The sequence below is a fragment of the Vitis vinifera genome, chromosome 2 (genome assembly GCF_030704535.1).
Source record: "Vitis vinifera cultivar Pinot Noir 40024 chromosome 2, ASM3070453v1".
Lineage (NCBI taxonomy): Eukaryota > Viridiplantae > Streptophyta > Magnoliopsida > Vitales > Vitaceae > Vitis > Vitis vinifera.
The window spans coordinates 254,713-272,699 of record NC_081806.1 but is presented as its reverse complement, the minus strand read 5'-3'; the positions used below and the strand labels follow the sequence as shown (position 1 = coordinate 272,699).

Sequence of the window (17,987 nt, the reverse complement as noted above, 5' to 3'; positions counted from 1 at the left end):
AGGAGTAAGAGCTTTTTGGATTTTAGTCAAAGTGCTTTTAGTTTGTTAAGTTTTATTTTTATCTCACAAAATCACTTTTAAAAAATATCTGTGAAATAAAGTATTGACTCCCAAACCAGACCTTTACTGCTCCAACTTTGATTCCTCTGATACATTCTATGTATGTATGCAGTACCATTTACCCCCAGGTGTGCAGTTGATGCATTAAAAATGGGTAGCTTTAGAGCTAAAACTTTTCATCTCTGAGGTTTCTAACACTTCATTTACCTTCATTTGTCACTTTCCCCAGGACTGGAGTCACAAGGGCAGTGTGCTATACTAATTTGAAGAAGCTCTCAGAAAATTTCAGGCTAAACTTTCATTGACAAGCCTGTCTGATTCACTCTCTGGTTACGGGTTGTTGTGAGGCAGCGGCACAAGGGCATGGGCCCTGAAATATGACAAATTAATGTTTATGCATGGGCGGCATCAAGCTTCTTGTCAAGAGTTTCTGCTGTCCCTTTGCTGCATCCAGCTTGAACTCGGCATGCCATCCTTTTTAGCATATATGTGCCATGTTCTCTCTAGGTGGACACATTCTTAAAAACATGTTCAGAAGCAAACAAAATATAAAATAAAACTGATGCGGATACATACAAGACCTAGACATAAATATTCTCAATCGATCAATCTAAGTGAAGCAAGTGGCAATGGCAGAGACCTGTCACCATCCTCCCACAGGCGAACCAGTCGATGTCTTTGTTTCTAATGCTGATGGTGTTGCTATCCACGAAGAGGGGGGAGTCTCTTGTTTTAATCTGGGTGTGGAACAAATGGCAAATGCTTCACTTTCAAGGAATTTTACACACTGAATTTCAGTTAAAAGAAAGTATGCAAGCTTGCTAATTTATCATCAAGGCAGCCGTCTGCCAGTCAGTCATACAAGCAACAAAGAAAAAGAATGAGAGAATCAGTTCAGCAGTGCCTCTCTGCTAAAAACATTCAAAGTTTGAGGATGGATAGTAAAGCTCTCATTCTTCTCTGAGAAAAAACAAAACCTATTGGCTATGTACATATTTCTTGACTGGCAGCTTCTGTACCCTGAACAGATTACAATTAACACAGGACAGAGTACATTTGAGAGTTAAGTAATGGATGCTTCAACACAACCAGAGTGGCTGATCCCGGGAGCATAACATTACCTCAAAATTTTAAAAACCCAATACCAATATCAGACCCCAAATTCAAATGCGCCCATGAAATTGAAGATTCAATTTCGCGCCTGCAGTCACATAATTGGACTAGAAACTTTACCAGCTTGATCCAGTATATCAAGCATTTCTCCCCTGCTCCTCACCATCCTGTGAAACACCTCTCTGATTTGTTGCTGCAAGGGGCCCAAACCTTCCTCCATTTTCCGGCAAGTCTCTGCCAGTTCAGTCACCTGGGCAGCCACCTCCTCCACACGCTCCGGCTCTGCAGGGAAGTGGAAAGAATCGGCAAATTCGATCAGGGATTGCCCTAGTTTCTCCATCTTCTGCATCTCCTCCAACAACCCAGCTGAACCCTTCTTTTCCTTCTTCTTCCAGTCCTCTCCAATTCGGTCTTGCAGGCCAATAATCGATTGTGCCCAAGGCAGTTGCCGTGGAATAGGGAAGTGGGTGGGCAAACCACTCCTTTCTTGGCAAGGAATCGCCGCCACTAAGGTCCATGTTACGAACGACAGGACAATGCTCATCACGAACACCGGCGACGCCAGGCCGGTGGATTCGGCGCCGCGCGGCGCCGCGATATTGCCTAACATCAACTGAATCTGCTTCGCCGCGGACCACGACTTCGACACAGTCCAGGACAGCGATCGGAACTGCCCGGCTATCCGGTCCTTGGAGCCTCTCCGGCCGAAGGACCACGCTCGCTCCGTCGCTTTGGAATTGATGCTCTCCTTGTCCTCCACTGTCATTGACGCCACCAGAGAACTCAAAGCCTTCTTCGCACGCCGAACTTGGCCTTCACCAATCGGCCTCTGTTCCAACGCAGTCACTGCAATCTCCGCCAATTTGTGCCAATGCCGAACCGACTCCACCCCATGCGTCACCGCATTACACACATCCAACGCCTTCACCACCCGTTCAAGCAACTCAGGAATGAGACGATCCAGAGGGGGCCTGGCGATATGCGAAGGGTCACGACCCATAAACACCAGCGCCTTGAACTCCGCTTCGCAACAGAGAAAGACATCAAGCAGCTTCCGCAGCCAAGCTATTGAAAGAAGAGGGTCGACGGAGGCATCAGCAGTGGCATCAGATGCAGAAAGGAGATCAGAGAAGCGATCAGCAACATGTTTTTGGAAAATCTCAAGGTCCTCAAGGTCTTGCTCATGGTTGCCATCCATAGAGGCAATCTGGTTTCTACGGATGCTGATGCGGCCCAGAAAGGAGCCCTGGTACTCAGTTGCAGGCATGATTGAAGAAGAAGGGGTGGGAGATCGAGAGAGAGAGAGGGACCGAGAGACAGGAAAAATGAAAAGGGAAGAAAGCAGAAGAGAGGAAGTCAAAAAAGAAGAGGGTGAGATGAAGAATCGGTTGTGGCAGTTATACATATGAGGTTATATACATGTACATCAGTGGTGTAGCTTATTGGGGACGAGACCGTTTCTTCTTTATCTTCTCTTGGACGCTGACTGCGAACCATTCCTCCTTTCTTCTCTTTCCCTTTTTGCCCTCCTATTCACTCGAGTTCAATTCCGATTTCCAAATTCCAAGTAGGCTGATGCAATTCTTACTTGTTTTAAAATAAGCTCTTTTTCTTTTCTTTTCTTTTTTTTTTTTGCGTTTTTTAAGTTTCCTACATCCATTGTCATTCAAGTTTCGAAATCTAACGGTTAGTTTGGTAATGGTTCTTTCATACGGTTTTTTGTTCTTTAAAATATAAAAATAAAAAATAATTGAATTCAAAGGGCATTTTCTATATTTTTTTACTTATTTTTTATAGAATATTTTGAGTAGTAGAGAATGGTTTGATATTATATACTTAGAGTACACTAGTGGAAAATAAATTAGAAAAAATATTTTTTATTTTTAAGTTTCTAAATAAAATTTTATTTTTAAAGTTAATTAAAAGTCTATTTGATAATAATTATAAAAAATATTTTTAATATTCATAATTCTTAAAAATTATTATCATTTAAATATTAAAAGCATTTTATAGAATCACTCCTATACGGATTATAAGAGTGCATTTTGTATTGATTTTAAAAAGCATTTCTAGTATTTTTAATACTTAAAATTTTTTATCTTTTAATTATTAAAAATGTTTCTTAAAATTATTATCAAACACATTATAAGGTTATTAAAAGTATTTTTAAAATTTTTTTAAAAAAATATTGAGAAACAAATCTTCAAATATTAAATAAGAATTTTAAATTTTTGTTTAAATAAATTATTTTGTTGTAAAAATATTTTAGGATTTGTTTAATAATATTTTTGAAAAAAGTTTTTGAGAATAATTGCTGCAAAAGTACTTTAATTTTTCAACAATAACAACAAAAGAACACAAAACACAATATCATTATATATAATATAAAATTTTTCAATCATTTTCTATATTTGGGATTGAGAACTTTACAAAACACTTCAAAATACCTTAGACTTATTATAAAGTTAATGAAAAAAAAAAATCAACTTTAAGCCAAAATCTTGCTTAGTATTTTAGCTTAAATTTTATTTTAAAAAAGTGTCCCAAATAGTATTTAGTATAATTTAATTATTTTTTATATATCTTGTTTGGACATAAAAATTTCTTTTTAAGCAATTTTATTTTTGAATAATATTTTGCATGAAATTCCATTCTATTGAATTCAATTTAAATTTAAGAAAAATTCAGACCAGATAAATTGAGAGAGAAGAGATTGCAGAGAATGGCAGTTCGGTGGTATTGGGAAAAAGAGAGGGGAGTTATAGCGAGGGGGTTGGAAAATGAGGAGTTGGGGGAGTGAGGGAAGATGAAAGCGGCGTTGAACGCGTTGTTGGATTGAAGGAAGAGAAAGAGGGGCCAGTGTAAGAGCCCCATCAGCTCCCAGCCCTCAGCTCTCACTGGGTGGCTTTTGACCCAGTCCTCTCTCCACAACCCCTCCCACCATCCATATTCAGGGGCAGGGACCCACTCCCACGACCCTCCTGCCGCCCATCCTCGCTCATCACACTGCCCCCAATCATCTGGTTGATTGACGGCCTGGATTTGATCTGGATTTCTGTGTCTTTTTTTCTAGGCAGATCTGGCCCCAGTCTACCTGCAGATCTCTTGAACCCGGCCCACCCGCTCAATTGGTTTTTCTTTTGCCGGTCTGATGAAATCAGTCCAATCTAAAAATAATTTTAAACCAAATCCAATCTATCAATTTTTTTAACCATACACACCCTCAAGTTTAACATAATTTATACATAATATTTATGGAGAAGATAATTAAAGAGGGGTGAAATACGTATGCCTTTGTTTCAATATCAATAGATATTTCGATTAAAATATGGAAAACATGTCCCAAAGTTTCATTCTTCCTTTCAAGTTTCAACATCCTTCCCGAAATATGTGTGATGAAAGCAGGAAAATGGAATCTGAATTAATTATCAAAAATATAGATAGAAAAGTCAAGATGTTGGGGACCATAACTCTGCGGCTCAGGGCCTCAGGCTTTACAAGGTTGGCGAGGCCTAATATATCATTTGGCAAACGTGGCGATTACCCAACCTGGTTGGTCAACCTCATAAAACCATTAATAAAAATGTTTTATTTTAGGTAAAATCATCAGAGATTGTTCATTTCTTTAATAACAATAATTTCTCAGCAGGTATGACTTATGAGCATGGTCCATCCAGACAGCTTTCACGTTTGTATTTTCAATTGTGTGTGCTTAATATGATTCTTCTCAAACAGATTTTCCAAGAATTTAATAACGCATGTTTAAAAAAAAAAAACTATTTTCTCAATACTTTTTGAATTGTCCGACACATAAGTCCCATTTTAGAATTGTCCAATACTTTTTATTAGAAATAGAAAAAACAACATATATTTTTTACCATGAAAAAATTTGTATTTTACTATTATGTTAGCTTTTATTATTATTATTATGTTATATGAGCTTTAATAAAATTGACCATGAATGGTAATATATTAGTTTTTACCGAATAACTTCATCTTGTTAATTTTTAATTAGAGCAATTACTTTTTTTAATCAAAGTAAAAGTTAATCTGACATTCTACTTTAAAGTCATAAGACATTATTATTATTTTTAATGTTGATTGAAGAATATCTTTTATTAGGGTATCATTTCGAAATCAAAATCGGGTTAATCCTTGATAACTTTTTGAATATGTATTTTTCAAATTACAATTTGTTCATTTGGAATAAGTATTTGAAAGAAATAATAATTCTAAAATGAAAAAATATAAATACTTCAATGTCAATGCTAGTTGAGTTATTGAAAGTTATAACGGTTGTTTTCAAGTTTGATAAAACTATTAAATACGGTGGAAGAGCTTATGCGGGTGATTGTTCCTTGCGTAAATGAATTTTATAATATTAGGATTTTAGTATTTTGCTTTCAACTTGGATTTTCAATCAAAGTTAAAATGAAAAATTTATTAAAAAACATAATTGTCAAATATCAGGAATGGTGAATTATGTTGAATGTAAGAAAGTCAAAGAAAGATTTAGTAAAATCTCGTAACCATGAATGGAAAAGTGGATGAAGATAGAAGCCCACACGGCATCATGTCTAATCGCTGTTTGATTGGGTCGCCACTCATATCTTCATCTGGGTCCCTAATTCACAGAGCCAAGTGGGGTTTTATTTATTTATATTATAAAGAGAATCTTATAGTATTTTAGCGCCCCAACAGATTAAAAGATGCTTTGGTCTGGTTACTAGGCTTTCCTAGCCTACATGTGTCCAGAGCTCTTCAGAGTAAAGTCAAAGGTCAACCTTTTCCTTCTAGGCAGGTCCTATGCACGTGATCGGAGCCTCCGGCATCACGTGACCGACCACGCCTCTGAGCCTGACCTCTATTTGAATCCAATTTTAATTCGAGGGAGGTGTTTGGATGCAGCGATTTACACGCCTTAGCCGAGCGGAGAATTGGCGAACCGCAATCCAAACGCGCTGGCCCAATCACCCCACATTGGTCTTATCTAAGCCCAATTCTAAACTATATGTAAATTGGTTTGTAGTTGCGGTTAGCCTGTGACAGAAAATTTGGGCCCCCAAATGTAAAGCAGGCCAAACAGTGGTCTGGGCCGGGCTATTCTGCTCTCCTTGCTTTAAAGTTTAGGCCTACTTCAAGTGGGATCGTCCGATTCAGGAATCCCTATATTAAAAGATACAAATTTTTTTAATAGTAATATTATTTTTTAAGAACAGTCCTTGTATCAATTTTATATTTTTAAAGCATTTACATATATATATATATATATATATATATATTTTTTTTTTTTTCTTGCAAAAAAGTAAGAGAGATTTAAAATTAGCGACAAAACTGAAATAAAAACATTTACAAAAGTAGATGATTATTAATCTTTATATAAATAAAATAAAATGAAAATAAATTTATAAAAATATGATTTATTAGTTTACCTTTTATGTGCTAGAACATCATTAATTTCATATTATTTAATCAATTAATATTTTTAATTCATAAAAAGAAGTTTTAATTAAAAAGTTCATATAAATATTCTTAGTTTCCAAAAATGTATTTTCCAAAGAAATTATAATATGCATTTGGTGCATGAATCTACACCATCTAATATGTCAAAACACTTAGTTTAAAATATTGATAATCAAATACCTCATCAAGTCAATTAAAATAATTATAATAATTTTTAAATTCAATATATCATTATTTTAATATATTATTATTCAGTTATTCCTAATTTTGGAAAATATACAATTAATTTTTAATAACATTAAAATAATTAATGTTTAAATTTCGCATAACTAAATATAATTTATAACTAATTATAAATTATTACTAGCTCCAAGAATACTTTAAAATAAAGGTTTTAACTTGTTCTATTTAATGATTGAAAAATGGAGTGGCATCCCAACTTGAGTGCTGAAAGCAAGACTAATAAAAATAAAAACGGATATACGATTAAAATGGATAAAATAATCTAAAATTTGTAAATATAATATTTTACATCTTTTAGCAAAAAAATAACATTTTTTTTGTAAAAATATATTTTTTAAAATTTATCTAAAAATTTAAATATTGAAGGACATATTTATTAAAAACATATTACTTTTCAAATTCAATTACAATAAAATATTTATCCATTCTTCTTTCTTTGGATAAGCTTCTAAATCCAATTTCTCAAAGAAAAATGTTTGAATGAAACCCATTGAAAGTAAGAACAAAGCTATTAATATCCAATCAAAATTTCTCCCATGGAATGACAACCCAATCAAGAATATTAGATAATGTTTTCGTGATATCCCATATTGCATAGAAAAAAAAGTTATTGGGACTATATATATATATTGAAGGACATATTTATTAAAAACATATTATTTTTCAAATTCAATTACAATAAGGTGTTTATCCATTCTTCTTTCTTTGAATAAGCTTCTAAATCCAATTTCTCAAAGAAAAATGTTTGAATATATAAAACCCATTGAAAATAAGAACAAAACTATTAATATCCAATCAAAATTCCTCCCATTGATATCCTATATTAGATAGAAAAGAAAGTTATTGGGACTATATATATATTAAAGGACATATTTATTAAAAACATATTACTTTTCAAATTCAATTACAATCAAGTATTTATCCATTCTTCTTTCTTTGGATAAGCTTCCAAATCCAATTTCTCAAAGAACAAAACTATTAATATCCAATCAAACTTCCTCCCATCGAATGACAACCCAATCAAGAACATTAGATAATGTTTTTGTGATATTCCATATTGAATAGAAAAGAAAGTTATTGAAACTATATATGTAGATTTTTTTTTTTTAACTTTGTAAATACGTTTTAAAGTCATAAAAGTCTATTTGGGTTCAAAGTGGATAATATATACATGATTGGGTGTAAGTCCATCATGGTATGGAAATTTGTTGGCACTCTGAAGATGTTGTGTCTACATGATAGTGTTTGTGATATCCACGTGGGGAGAAAATTACTACAACTATATATATGTGTTTATAAGTACAAAGTGTTTTGATACTTTTTTTTTTCTTTCAAAAATAGGCTTATCATTTCTATTGTCCCGTGCATATATCTTTAATTGATTTATGAACATAATTTATAAATTTGTAATGAAATTATAATTTTAAATTATGATTTTGAAAAATATTATATTTTTCAAAAGAGATTCATGACTATTTTTTCTTTTATAATTAAATCTTCTTAAAAATACACAAAGTTATAACAAAAAACTCTTCATTAGAGTATAAAATTTAAAAAGCCAATTTTTTCATCTTACTAATACGTGTCTTAAATAAATTCATCTCATTAAATTCTATTATACTTAAACGTATCCCCTTATCTATTACTCTTACTTTTATATCCCATTAAATTTGATTATCTTATTTTTGCATTCAATTTTCGTGATAATATATTATTATATTTGATATATTGATTTATAAATATTATTTGTTGATGAATATCAATTTTTTTAACTAAATTATTGAAATATTATGGAGATAGCAAAATTTTATGGATAATTAATTTAAAATTGGAATATATATATATATATATATATATATAGAATCATCATAATAATTTTGATTTATATTCTTTAAATGAAATAGTGATAAATCTAAAAGTTTAGATAATTTTTAAAAAATATATATGACATAGAAGACAGATATAGAAACTAAGCTAGTCACTTAATTATAAAAAAATATAAATTATTTAAAGAAATGTAAAAGATAATCTTATATTATTATAATATATTACAATATATTATCTATTAATATAATATATTTGATTTATCTATTTATAAGTATTATTTATTTATTAATATCATATTTTAAATTTTGTATTTTATATATTATTTAATTAATTTTAAGTTATTTAAAGTAAATAACTAATAGCTAAATTATTATTTTTTAATAATGAATATATATAGATAACTCTTAAAATTAATTTAAATTATTTCATTAGTAAAATATAGTTCACTCATTGTCTTTAGAAACATTATCTCTTTCTATCCAAAAGGTTTCATCTATAAGAATTATAAATTTAATTTTCCAAATAATTATTAATAATAAATAAATTCAAAATTCAAAATTCTTATTAAAAATTTTATTTAATTGATAAATGATTAAAAGATATGATATGAATCATTATTAATTATTACAAATTAATAACTCAAATTAATTTTCAAATATTAAATTATTAATAAAAAAAAATCATCTTTATAATTATTTTAATAAATTTGAATTTTACAATAGTGATAAGTAAAAAAATAAAGGTAAAATAAGTATAAACAACAAATTCACATGTGGGTTTTTATCAAACACAATAAAAAAAAAAAATTATTCCGATTTGCTATAGTTACCATAATAATTTTGAGTTAAAAAAATTTATTTGAATTAACAATAAAGATAAAATTTTAGATTTTATGGAAAATAAAAATAAATTCACATGTAAGTTTCAATTTTTTTCCAACATAATAAATTAAATTGATATTTTATGAATTTGATGACTAAAGTAATAGTAAATAAGAAAAATATAAAAGACATGACTATAAAAAAAATAAATATTGGTAGTATTTGAATAAAATGTTAAATTATGAAACCAACACGATTGACGGTGCATAAAATGTATATATATATATATATATTTATGTATGATTTCCACCTAACTTTATAAATCGAAGTTGGTTTTCTGTTAACATTATAAATATTTGATGTGGGTCAATTAGGCGCCTTTTAACCTTATGAACGTCGGGTGTTGGTAAATTTTCAGAGATGTTATAAAGTTTGACTGAAAGTTTTTGTTTCAATAGGATGTGTAAAAATTCTCTTAGTTTCTTTCCATAAAAGAAAAAAAACCACGTTGGGTGGGGGCATAACCTTTTAGACGTTGCCTCCATTAATGAGAAGACAAGTGTGAACTGACACGCAAAAGACACCCAATCTCATTAATCTCATGGCCCGCAGGGCCGCAACGAAGCAATAAAAGGTTGAGAAAAAGTATAATAAAAACATGGAGATTGGCCACCCGACATGATGGAATAGGCATATATGGTACAATGCATTATGTATAAACCTCCAAACTGGGGCATTGGAATTGTGACCCTTCACATGAGGAGTCTAAACTGCAATTAGGGTTTTTTATTCATTTGTGTTGAGTGTCTCAAAATTATTGTGTGAACAGTTTCGTCATCTTCAAAATCATTGAATTTAAAGATGGAGAAATCATTGCTTTTTAGAAACTTGTAAGTTTAGCATCTTAGGCCAAAGTTTCCAGTTCAATACTACTGGGGATTTCACCTACCGGGATGCCCCATATGCACTATACTTCACAACCTTCCGAGAATTGTTTATTTCATGAAGACAAAACACTGGTCTGTTAGCCTTTCTACGATTCTTGTCTGCTTTCAGTCGAGCAAATTTTTATATATTCATTCGGAAAGAAGAACAGTAGAAAAGGCGCATCTCACCTGCTAGTGCAACAAATAGTAATAATATATTGAACTATGTTTGCAAAACCATCTAGGGTTTTCGAGTTTGAAAGCGAATGTTATGATTTTAGGCTAATAGTGGTACTGGACCATTTGTGTTATATAAAAGAAGAACCAAAGCGTACAAGTTCAGAAAGAAGATGGGGTTTTTGGATTTGGATCAAAATTAATTTGACGCTGGGTAATGATTGTTATATATGGCAAGGAATTCTTCAATGGGGTTGTGCATTGATGCAATATCTGAGGATTCATGCATGAGTTTGAACAGCTGGCAGGGGTTATGATTTTCATTGCCTCCTTCAAAATCGCGCTAAAAACAAGGTTTTAGTTTTATAACAAATTCATCCTTCCTGTTCAACCATTGGTTAAAGAATCATACTTAATTTGACAGAGAGTTATATATTTTCTTTTCTTTTGTTAGGTCACACGCATGCCTTTGAAAGAAAAAAGATTTGTCTTTTATGAAAGCGCCATTACTGTCGTGACATTAATTTTCTTTCAAGAAATACTCTGCTGCGATTTTCAATCAGAGAATTTTATACACCAGGAAAGTTTCTGATTTGTCTTCTCGCGCCTTGTCATTTCTAGGAATGTTTTGATCATCTTTGGCTCCTTCATTTTTTTTTCTTTCAGGGAAGGACTCTGTGTGTGAGTGAGTGAGAGAGAGAGAGAGATAAAGGGAACAGACTTCTAATGATGGAAAAGGGTCCAAAAGAAAGGAAAAGGAGAATTAATGGGGGGAAGAGACTTCTAATGAAGGAAAAGGGGTGCGGATATAAGAGAAAGGAAAAAGAGTCAATATGAGGGGCCGCGGTGGGGGAGAGAGCTTTCTAATGAAGGAAAAGGGGTCCATCAGATGAGAGAAGCCATATATGGTGGGAACCCTTATGCTTGGAGTGACCAAAGTCAGCATCCCACAAGAGATGTCCAAAAAAAAAAAAAAAATTTACAATAATAAAGAAGACAGTATGTGAAGCATGAGAAGCACATTTAAAGTAGAGATGGACTAATGGTAGAGACATTTCATCCATGACTTAATAACTTAACCAACCATGCTTTTAAAGGCAAAGTCTCAATATTTTATTTCACTAATCACTACTTAAAAACCCCCATGGTAGGCCCTCTTAGCCACTCCATTGCTCCTCCTTAAAGCTAAGTATAATCATTCTCCTTTTCAATTCCTCCTGGGGTCATTTTTTCAAATGATTTGTATATTACTTTTGAAGTTAGCTTGCGATCCATCCAAGCAAAAGTCACTCTTCATCTTCACATCAATGCGGTGGATGATTTGCATCAAGCAACAGACCCCTCATTTTCACTTTCAACATCTCTCTATATCCACACATCATTCAATTCTACGTATATAAACATCATCGAAAAAAAGCAAAACACTGTGACGTATACAAAATGAATACTTAATTTTGTATTCTAACTAACCTTTCGTTAACCACAAGTTGATCATGCACTTTTTCCTTAAATATGCTTAGGCAATCATCATTAGAGAGAAGATTAGAGTATTACTTTTTTAAATCACTTCTGTTGCTTATGACATCATGGCTCCAGAAAAAAGCACAGAAAACTACTTTCCATTCTGGAAAACATAGAAAATTCTTGATGAGGCCCAGCAAACAAAAGGGGAATTTATGAGGGAATGATTTCCTTTGGGGCCTCATACCATTTCTGCACACTGATATGTTCACCTCATGGCCATTTCCAGCTATGTGGGAATGCATTGGGGTCCATACATCAGATGATCCATGATGATTTGGCTTTAAATTGGTGCACCGACATCTGACTGGATTGGGAGCTCTGATTAATAAGTCTCAGTTAATGAGGATCGGTAATGGTTGATATGAACAAAAAATTAGGTTATGAATTAAGTTATAAAGTATATGGACAGCTAATATGTGAAAAGTTTAGTTATCATGATACAGTTGAGCAAGAAATAATTAAAAGAAAATGTAACATAACGGGGAACTAGAGAATTCCGATCCACTTGACATTGATTAGTACATTGATCCCAGAAAGTCACTTGGGTGTGTGTATATATATATATGAACAACTGAATCTAAGAAAATCTGAAAAGGTCCAGAGATAACGAAACAATCTAAGATTAAGTTCTAAGATATATATGTTAAACCCTAACTGAGGCCTAAAGTTGATATCTATTGTCTCATCAAGGAGATGTTGTGGATCAACAGCCAATTGGATTGGGTGTCATTAACTGTGATAAATATAGATATTTTCCTGGACAATAAGCATTATTTCTTGTCAATTAAGCAACATAAATAATCAAGTAAACTGATTGCAATTAAGTGTATAACTCACTGTGTAAATTAATTGATTAACCTTGCAGAAAGATCAAACCACATGCTTGTCATCCTCAGTAACCAATGTCTATTTTGGAAACAACAGGGAATAGATATATATATATATATATATATATATATATATATATATATATATATATATATATATATATATATGAGTCAATATCTGATTTGCATTGGTTTGAATTCAGGAGTTACGTGATGCAACCGTCATCAATAATTACCAAAACAATAATTCCAGAAAATAAAATAAAAATGATCATGAGTCACGTCTCAGAATATTGCTGAAATGATATATAAATATATATATATATGGCAGTGTTCGGGTAAAAAAACAAAATTAAGAAACTTCGTTTTCGTGCGGTCTCCAGATGTCCCCTAAACTATGGCTACCATCATCCCTTCTGTTAAAAACTTTGGCATTGCAGATCTGTTCTCTTGAAATCTCGCTCTGAAAAGCTTTAAATTTCTCTCATAAATAGCTCATACGAAACCAGTAGACTAATTGATCAATCTTATAAGTATATTTTACAAAACTTTTACATTTTCATATTCTGATTCATTCATGGACAATCACCAAACTGGGATTTGTGTACTGAAGACAATAATTAAAACAAAATTAATTAGAAGAGAAACCAATGAATGCAGTTGCAGAGGGAGAGGTGTGGCTTGGTGCATGACCGGCCGACAGTATGACGTGGCCGGACACTGGAGGAAGAAGCCATGGCATGGTTGGGGTGGGGGTACGTGAAGTTGGTTAAGGGTTACGTAATACAAGTGTACGTAGAGATGAGAGAGTTAAGAATAAAGCTGATGAAATGTCGTTTTAGGGTTAGATGGGAGCGGTGGATCCCAACTGTGGAGCCCATCCGGTGCAAATGTCGGCTGCTTGCAGTTGTACTTAAGGACTAGTTCTTCCTTCATGAGCTAGGCATTCAATTTCCATACACACAAATCACAGCAAAACAAATTAAGAGGATTTGGAGAGCTAGCTATAGCTAGGAAAAAGAGAAATGGGTCACCATTCTTGCTGCAATCAACAGAAGGTAAAGAGGGGGCTTTGGTCCCCTGAGGAAGACGAAAAGCTCATCAGATACATCACCACCTATGGCTATGGTTGTTGGAGTGAAGTCCCTGAGAAAGCTGGTCTCACCTCTCTCTCTCTCTCTCTCTCCATTCTCTTACACAAACCACACATCCCACACATCTGAATATAAGCTGAAAACTGAAATGGTTTTTTCTTTTCTTTTCTTTTCTTTCTGGTCGAAGGGCTACAAAGATGCGGCAAAAGCTGCCGCCTGAGGTGGATCAACTACTTGAGACCCGATATCAGAAGAGGGAGGTTCACCCCAGAGGAGGAGAAACTGATTATCAACCTTCATGGGGTTGTAGGCAATAGGTTAATTCTAACTCACTCTACATCCTCTTCATGTTATAATTACAATTGCAGCCAAATAACCAGTTCTGGGCAGTGTCTCAGAACCGTGTTTGTTGATCATCCTCCATTTCTGGGTGTGTTTGGAAGCAACTTCAATGTCATTTGCAGAAGAAATAATTTTCTTTTATTTTCTATTATTTTTTTTAGAGAGTCATCATCACCGACCTTGGAGTTTACCTTCTAATTGAAAATTCTAAAAACTTGTTGGTTAAGCTTGTGTATTGGTTTCTAGATTATGTATTAAATAATAGTCAGAATTCCCCGTGCTATTAAACATGTTTTTAAAGCATGCATCACCAGCATTGGGTGGAAGTTAAAGCGGCAATTTTGGAGGTTGACATGGAAGCTTTCAGCTGAAATTACATGTCCTCTAGACAATGTATATTTAAAACTTCCACATCATTTATATCTTTATTTTTATACCAATAATTCATTCTTTAATTCGTGAAGTTACTTCCAAACCCACCGTATTCATGAACTAATCACAAACTTTGAGGTGTTTCAGTCTTCTTAAGGACTGACATTTGTTTGGGAATTGTAGATGGGCTCATATTGCAAGTCACTTGCCTGGAAGAACAGACAATGAGATAAAGAATTACTGGAATTCGTGGATCAAAAAGAAGATAAGGAAGCCGTCGGCACCTCTAGCATCATCTATAACAAACACTGAGCATTCCCAATTGGGCTACGGTTCGAGCCAACTGGACATGGTGAATCAAGATTTGATGATGAAGCAGCCTGCTCAAGAAACCCTATTTTCTTCTCCTGCTCCTCTATTTATGTTCGACACTGGTTCACTAGACTTGATCGGGGATGGCAATGGACGAACGGAGCTTTTCCAGGAAGTGGCAGGCTTGAGTTCAGAAACATGGCAGCTGAACCAGCATCAAGTTGAAGCACTACCTCCTCCAGCATCTTATTCAGTTGGCATGGATACTAATTATTTGCCTCCATTGGTAGAGAACATAGAGAACATGGTGCCCATGCAGGTGCAATCTTGTAGCATCGACGAGGAGGGAGAGATAGCACTGGAGTGCTTACAGAGGCAGGAGTTGAATGACTGGGTTGAATCCCAACAGTGCCCAAGCTTTCTATTCTGGGATCAAGTTGAAGGACACCTTGGAGGAGAAGAGATTGCACCACCTTCATCCAACATGGGAGCTGTGTTATCGTCTTACTCGACATCTCTATAAGATATTGGAAGATGGTGAACACTGATCTCATCCCCAACTTCTCTAGGAAAAGGGCTTAAAATGGTGGAGGTTACTGAAAAGAGTTTGTTTCTTCTAGTGTCTTCCCCCCCCCTTTTTTTTTTCTTTTAACTATTGGTGAGGTAATTATGAAATTGTGAGGATATACAACATAAGCATTCATGCAATGTTTTCTTGGTTTTTTTTTTGGGAAACAGAAGATCGAGAAAAAAGAATAAGAGCAAGCTCACAGCCTGAAAAGGAGGGAGATGATGAGATAATTTGCTCTTTCACTGTTTGTCATGGTGTTGATTGATAGTAATGGTTTTGCTTTTTTTCACTTTTCAAGCCTTTTTTTTAATGATAAGCCTTCTCACTTGCCTGCTATATATGGGAAAAAATAGAGGAAATTCAAGTGAATTAATGAAACACAAACTTGGGAAATGTCATTGAATATCTTGGCTTTCATCAGCAATGCTAGCTGTACTACATGCAGTGCAGTATGGATCTCTGATGAGCTTAATCCTTCTCAAATGATTTTGTCCACTGCAATTTTCTTTTCAACTGAAAACAAAATCATCATCCATGATATTTAAGATCATCACTTTCCTATTCCATGAATTACCCTTTCCTGGCTTCATGGAAAATACATGCATGGTAAGATCATGAACCATGTTTCTGGAGTGCCTGATCAGAACACTCTCCAGCCACAAGGTTTTTCACCCATGATGAAGATCATTTTGTTGAAAATCAATTCAAAGAGTAAATTATTTGCTGCAGATAGGTTCTTACAAACTTGAATAAAACAGCACTGTATGCATATATGCCCAAAGTGATGATGATGATGATATTGATATTTCCTGTGGAAAATTTTCAGATCTGTTCAAAATTATTGTAGCCACTTATTTGGAGAAGGAAAAAGAGGAACATTATTGTCCTCTTTGGTAACTTGGGTTGTTGATCTCCTATCCCATTATCTTGCTACTTATAGTTATAAGCATGATCACATTTTCAGTCATTTCTGAGAGGTTTGATCATTACTTTTACTTTACAACATACAGTTAGCCAAATCACAGCAACAACAAAAATATAAATATATATGATTCTTGGTGAATACTGCCTAGTGATGCTATTAAATGATAACTGTTTTGAACCCTATACAGATGTTCTATATACAGAAAAAACTTTGTCGCCCAGCATTAACCATATATCATTCAAATTTAAGGTAGCTAGAAAGGGTACAGTAGTAGTACTACTGCATCGTGAGTGTGATATGATCGGAAAAATCGCCCCGCATAATTTGGCTTTTTTCTCAAAATGGACCCTGTACTTTGATGACTTGGATTCTAAAGATTGTTGGTGACGAAGAAGGCAAAATAGGTCCATGAGAGAGACGCCTAAGTCTCATATACATTAGCTGTACTGTCCTATTGGTCGTCCACATGGAAGCCATAACCCCAGTTCATCATATGCTGCTCATCATAATTGACAGTGAAGGATGTGCCTCTTTCTTCTCCAAGTTCTGAAACCCCCCATTAAATAGTTTCAATTTTTTCTAAGGGTTTGGTTTAACTATATATATAATCTGTGATTTTGCTTGCTGGGGAAAGTTTTCGTCTCATGTGTCCCTGTTGTGCTAGCTGTGACCTTTCCCCTCATTTGAAGCAACTTGATATATCAGACTGCAAGCTGAAGAATATATGTATGATGGTACATGTTCATGGAATCATGAAATCTTCAATTACCAGCTTCTAATAAGAGTCTTGGTTATTTCTTTATTTGTTGATTTCTTTCGTTTTCTTGTTGGAATTCTTAGAGCATCAGTTATTGGTTACATGCAGGCTTCTTGTCAAGAAGTTCTCAAGGAAGTCTGAGACCATGGTTGCTCCCCATAATCAAAGCCCAACTGAAGTACTCAATTAATTAGCAATATTCAAAGATGAATGACTCCCTTAAAACACCAAAATTCTTCACTACTCATGAAGAAATTGACTCCAAATTTTTGCAGCTAAAAGTAGTTGAGTTTTGCATGGAGAGGGTTGGAAGCTGTCATTGAATCATGCCAAAGGGTAGTTGATTATAGGTGAATTTTTAGTGGTCTGAGTTTGATTTCCATGTCCAACACTTAGCTCTCTTATATTTGACTCTTTCTCTGGTGTAGTGGTATGTAGACCCATCAGGCCTTGCCTCTACAATTGAGAATTTTAAATTTTAAATATTACATTATATAGAGAGAGATGGGTCAGGATCATCTCAAGTGGAAAAAGACCTCCAATGGTAAATCCAATCCTTCTTGTAAGCTAGCATTATCCCTTATAGTTTTATAATTTCATACAAACTTTGTTCATTAAGGCTATGTTTGGTTC

The 17,987-nt window shown here is 33.7% G+C and overlaps 2 protein-coding genes across 2 annotated transcripts; one reads left to right on the top strand and one right to left on the bottom strand.

The window, feature by feature from the left end:
• Window positions 1–852: 852 nt before the first annotated feature.
• LOC100248464 (protein ROH1A) lies at window positions 853–2,720 on the bottom strand. Its single transcript, XM_002278671.4, has one exon. It carries the CDS (start codon window positions 2,576–2,578, stop codon window positions 1,268–1,270), a length of 1,311 nt encoding a protein of 436 aa, XP_002278707.2. The 5' UTR covers window positions 2,579–2,720; the 3' UTR covers window positions 853–1,267.
• Window positions 2,721–13,882: 11,162 nt separating this feature from the next.
• On the top strand, window positions 13,883–15,919 carry LOC100244939 (transcription factor MYB61). Its single transcript, XM_002272968.4, has 3 exons — window positions 13,883–14,139; window positions 14,263–14,392; window positions 14,973–15,919. The coding sequence occupies exons 1-3, from the start codon at window positions 14,007–14,009 to the stop codon at window positions 15,622–15,624; spliced, it is 915 nt and encodes a 304-aa protein (XP_002273004.1). The 5' UTR covers window positions 13,883–14,006; the 3' UTR covers window positions 15,625–15,919.
• The last annotated feature ends 2,068 nt before the right edge of the window (window positions 15,920–17,987 follow it).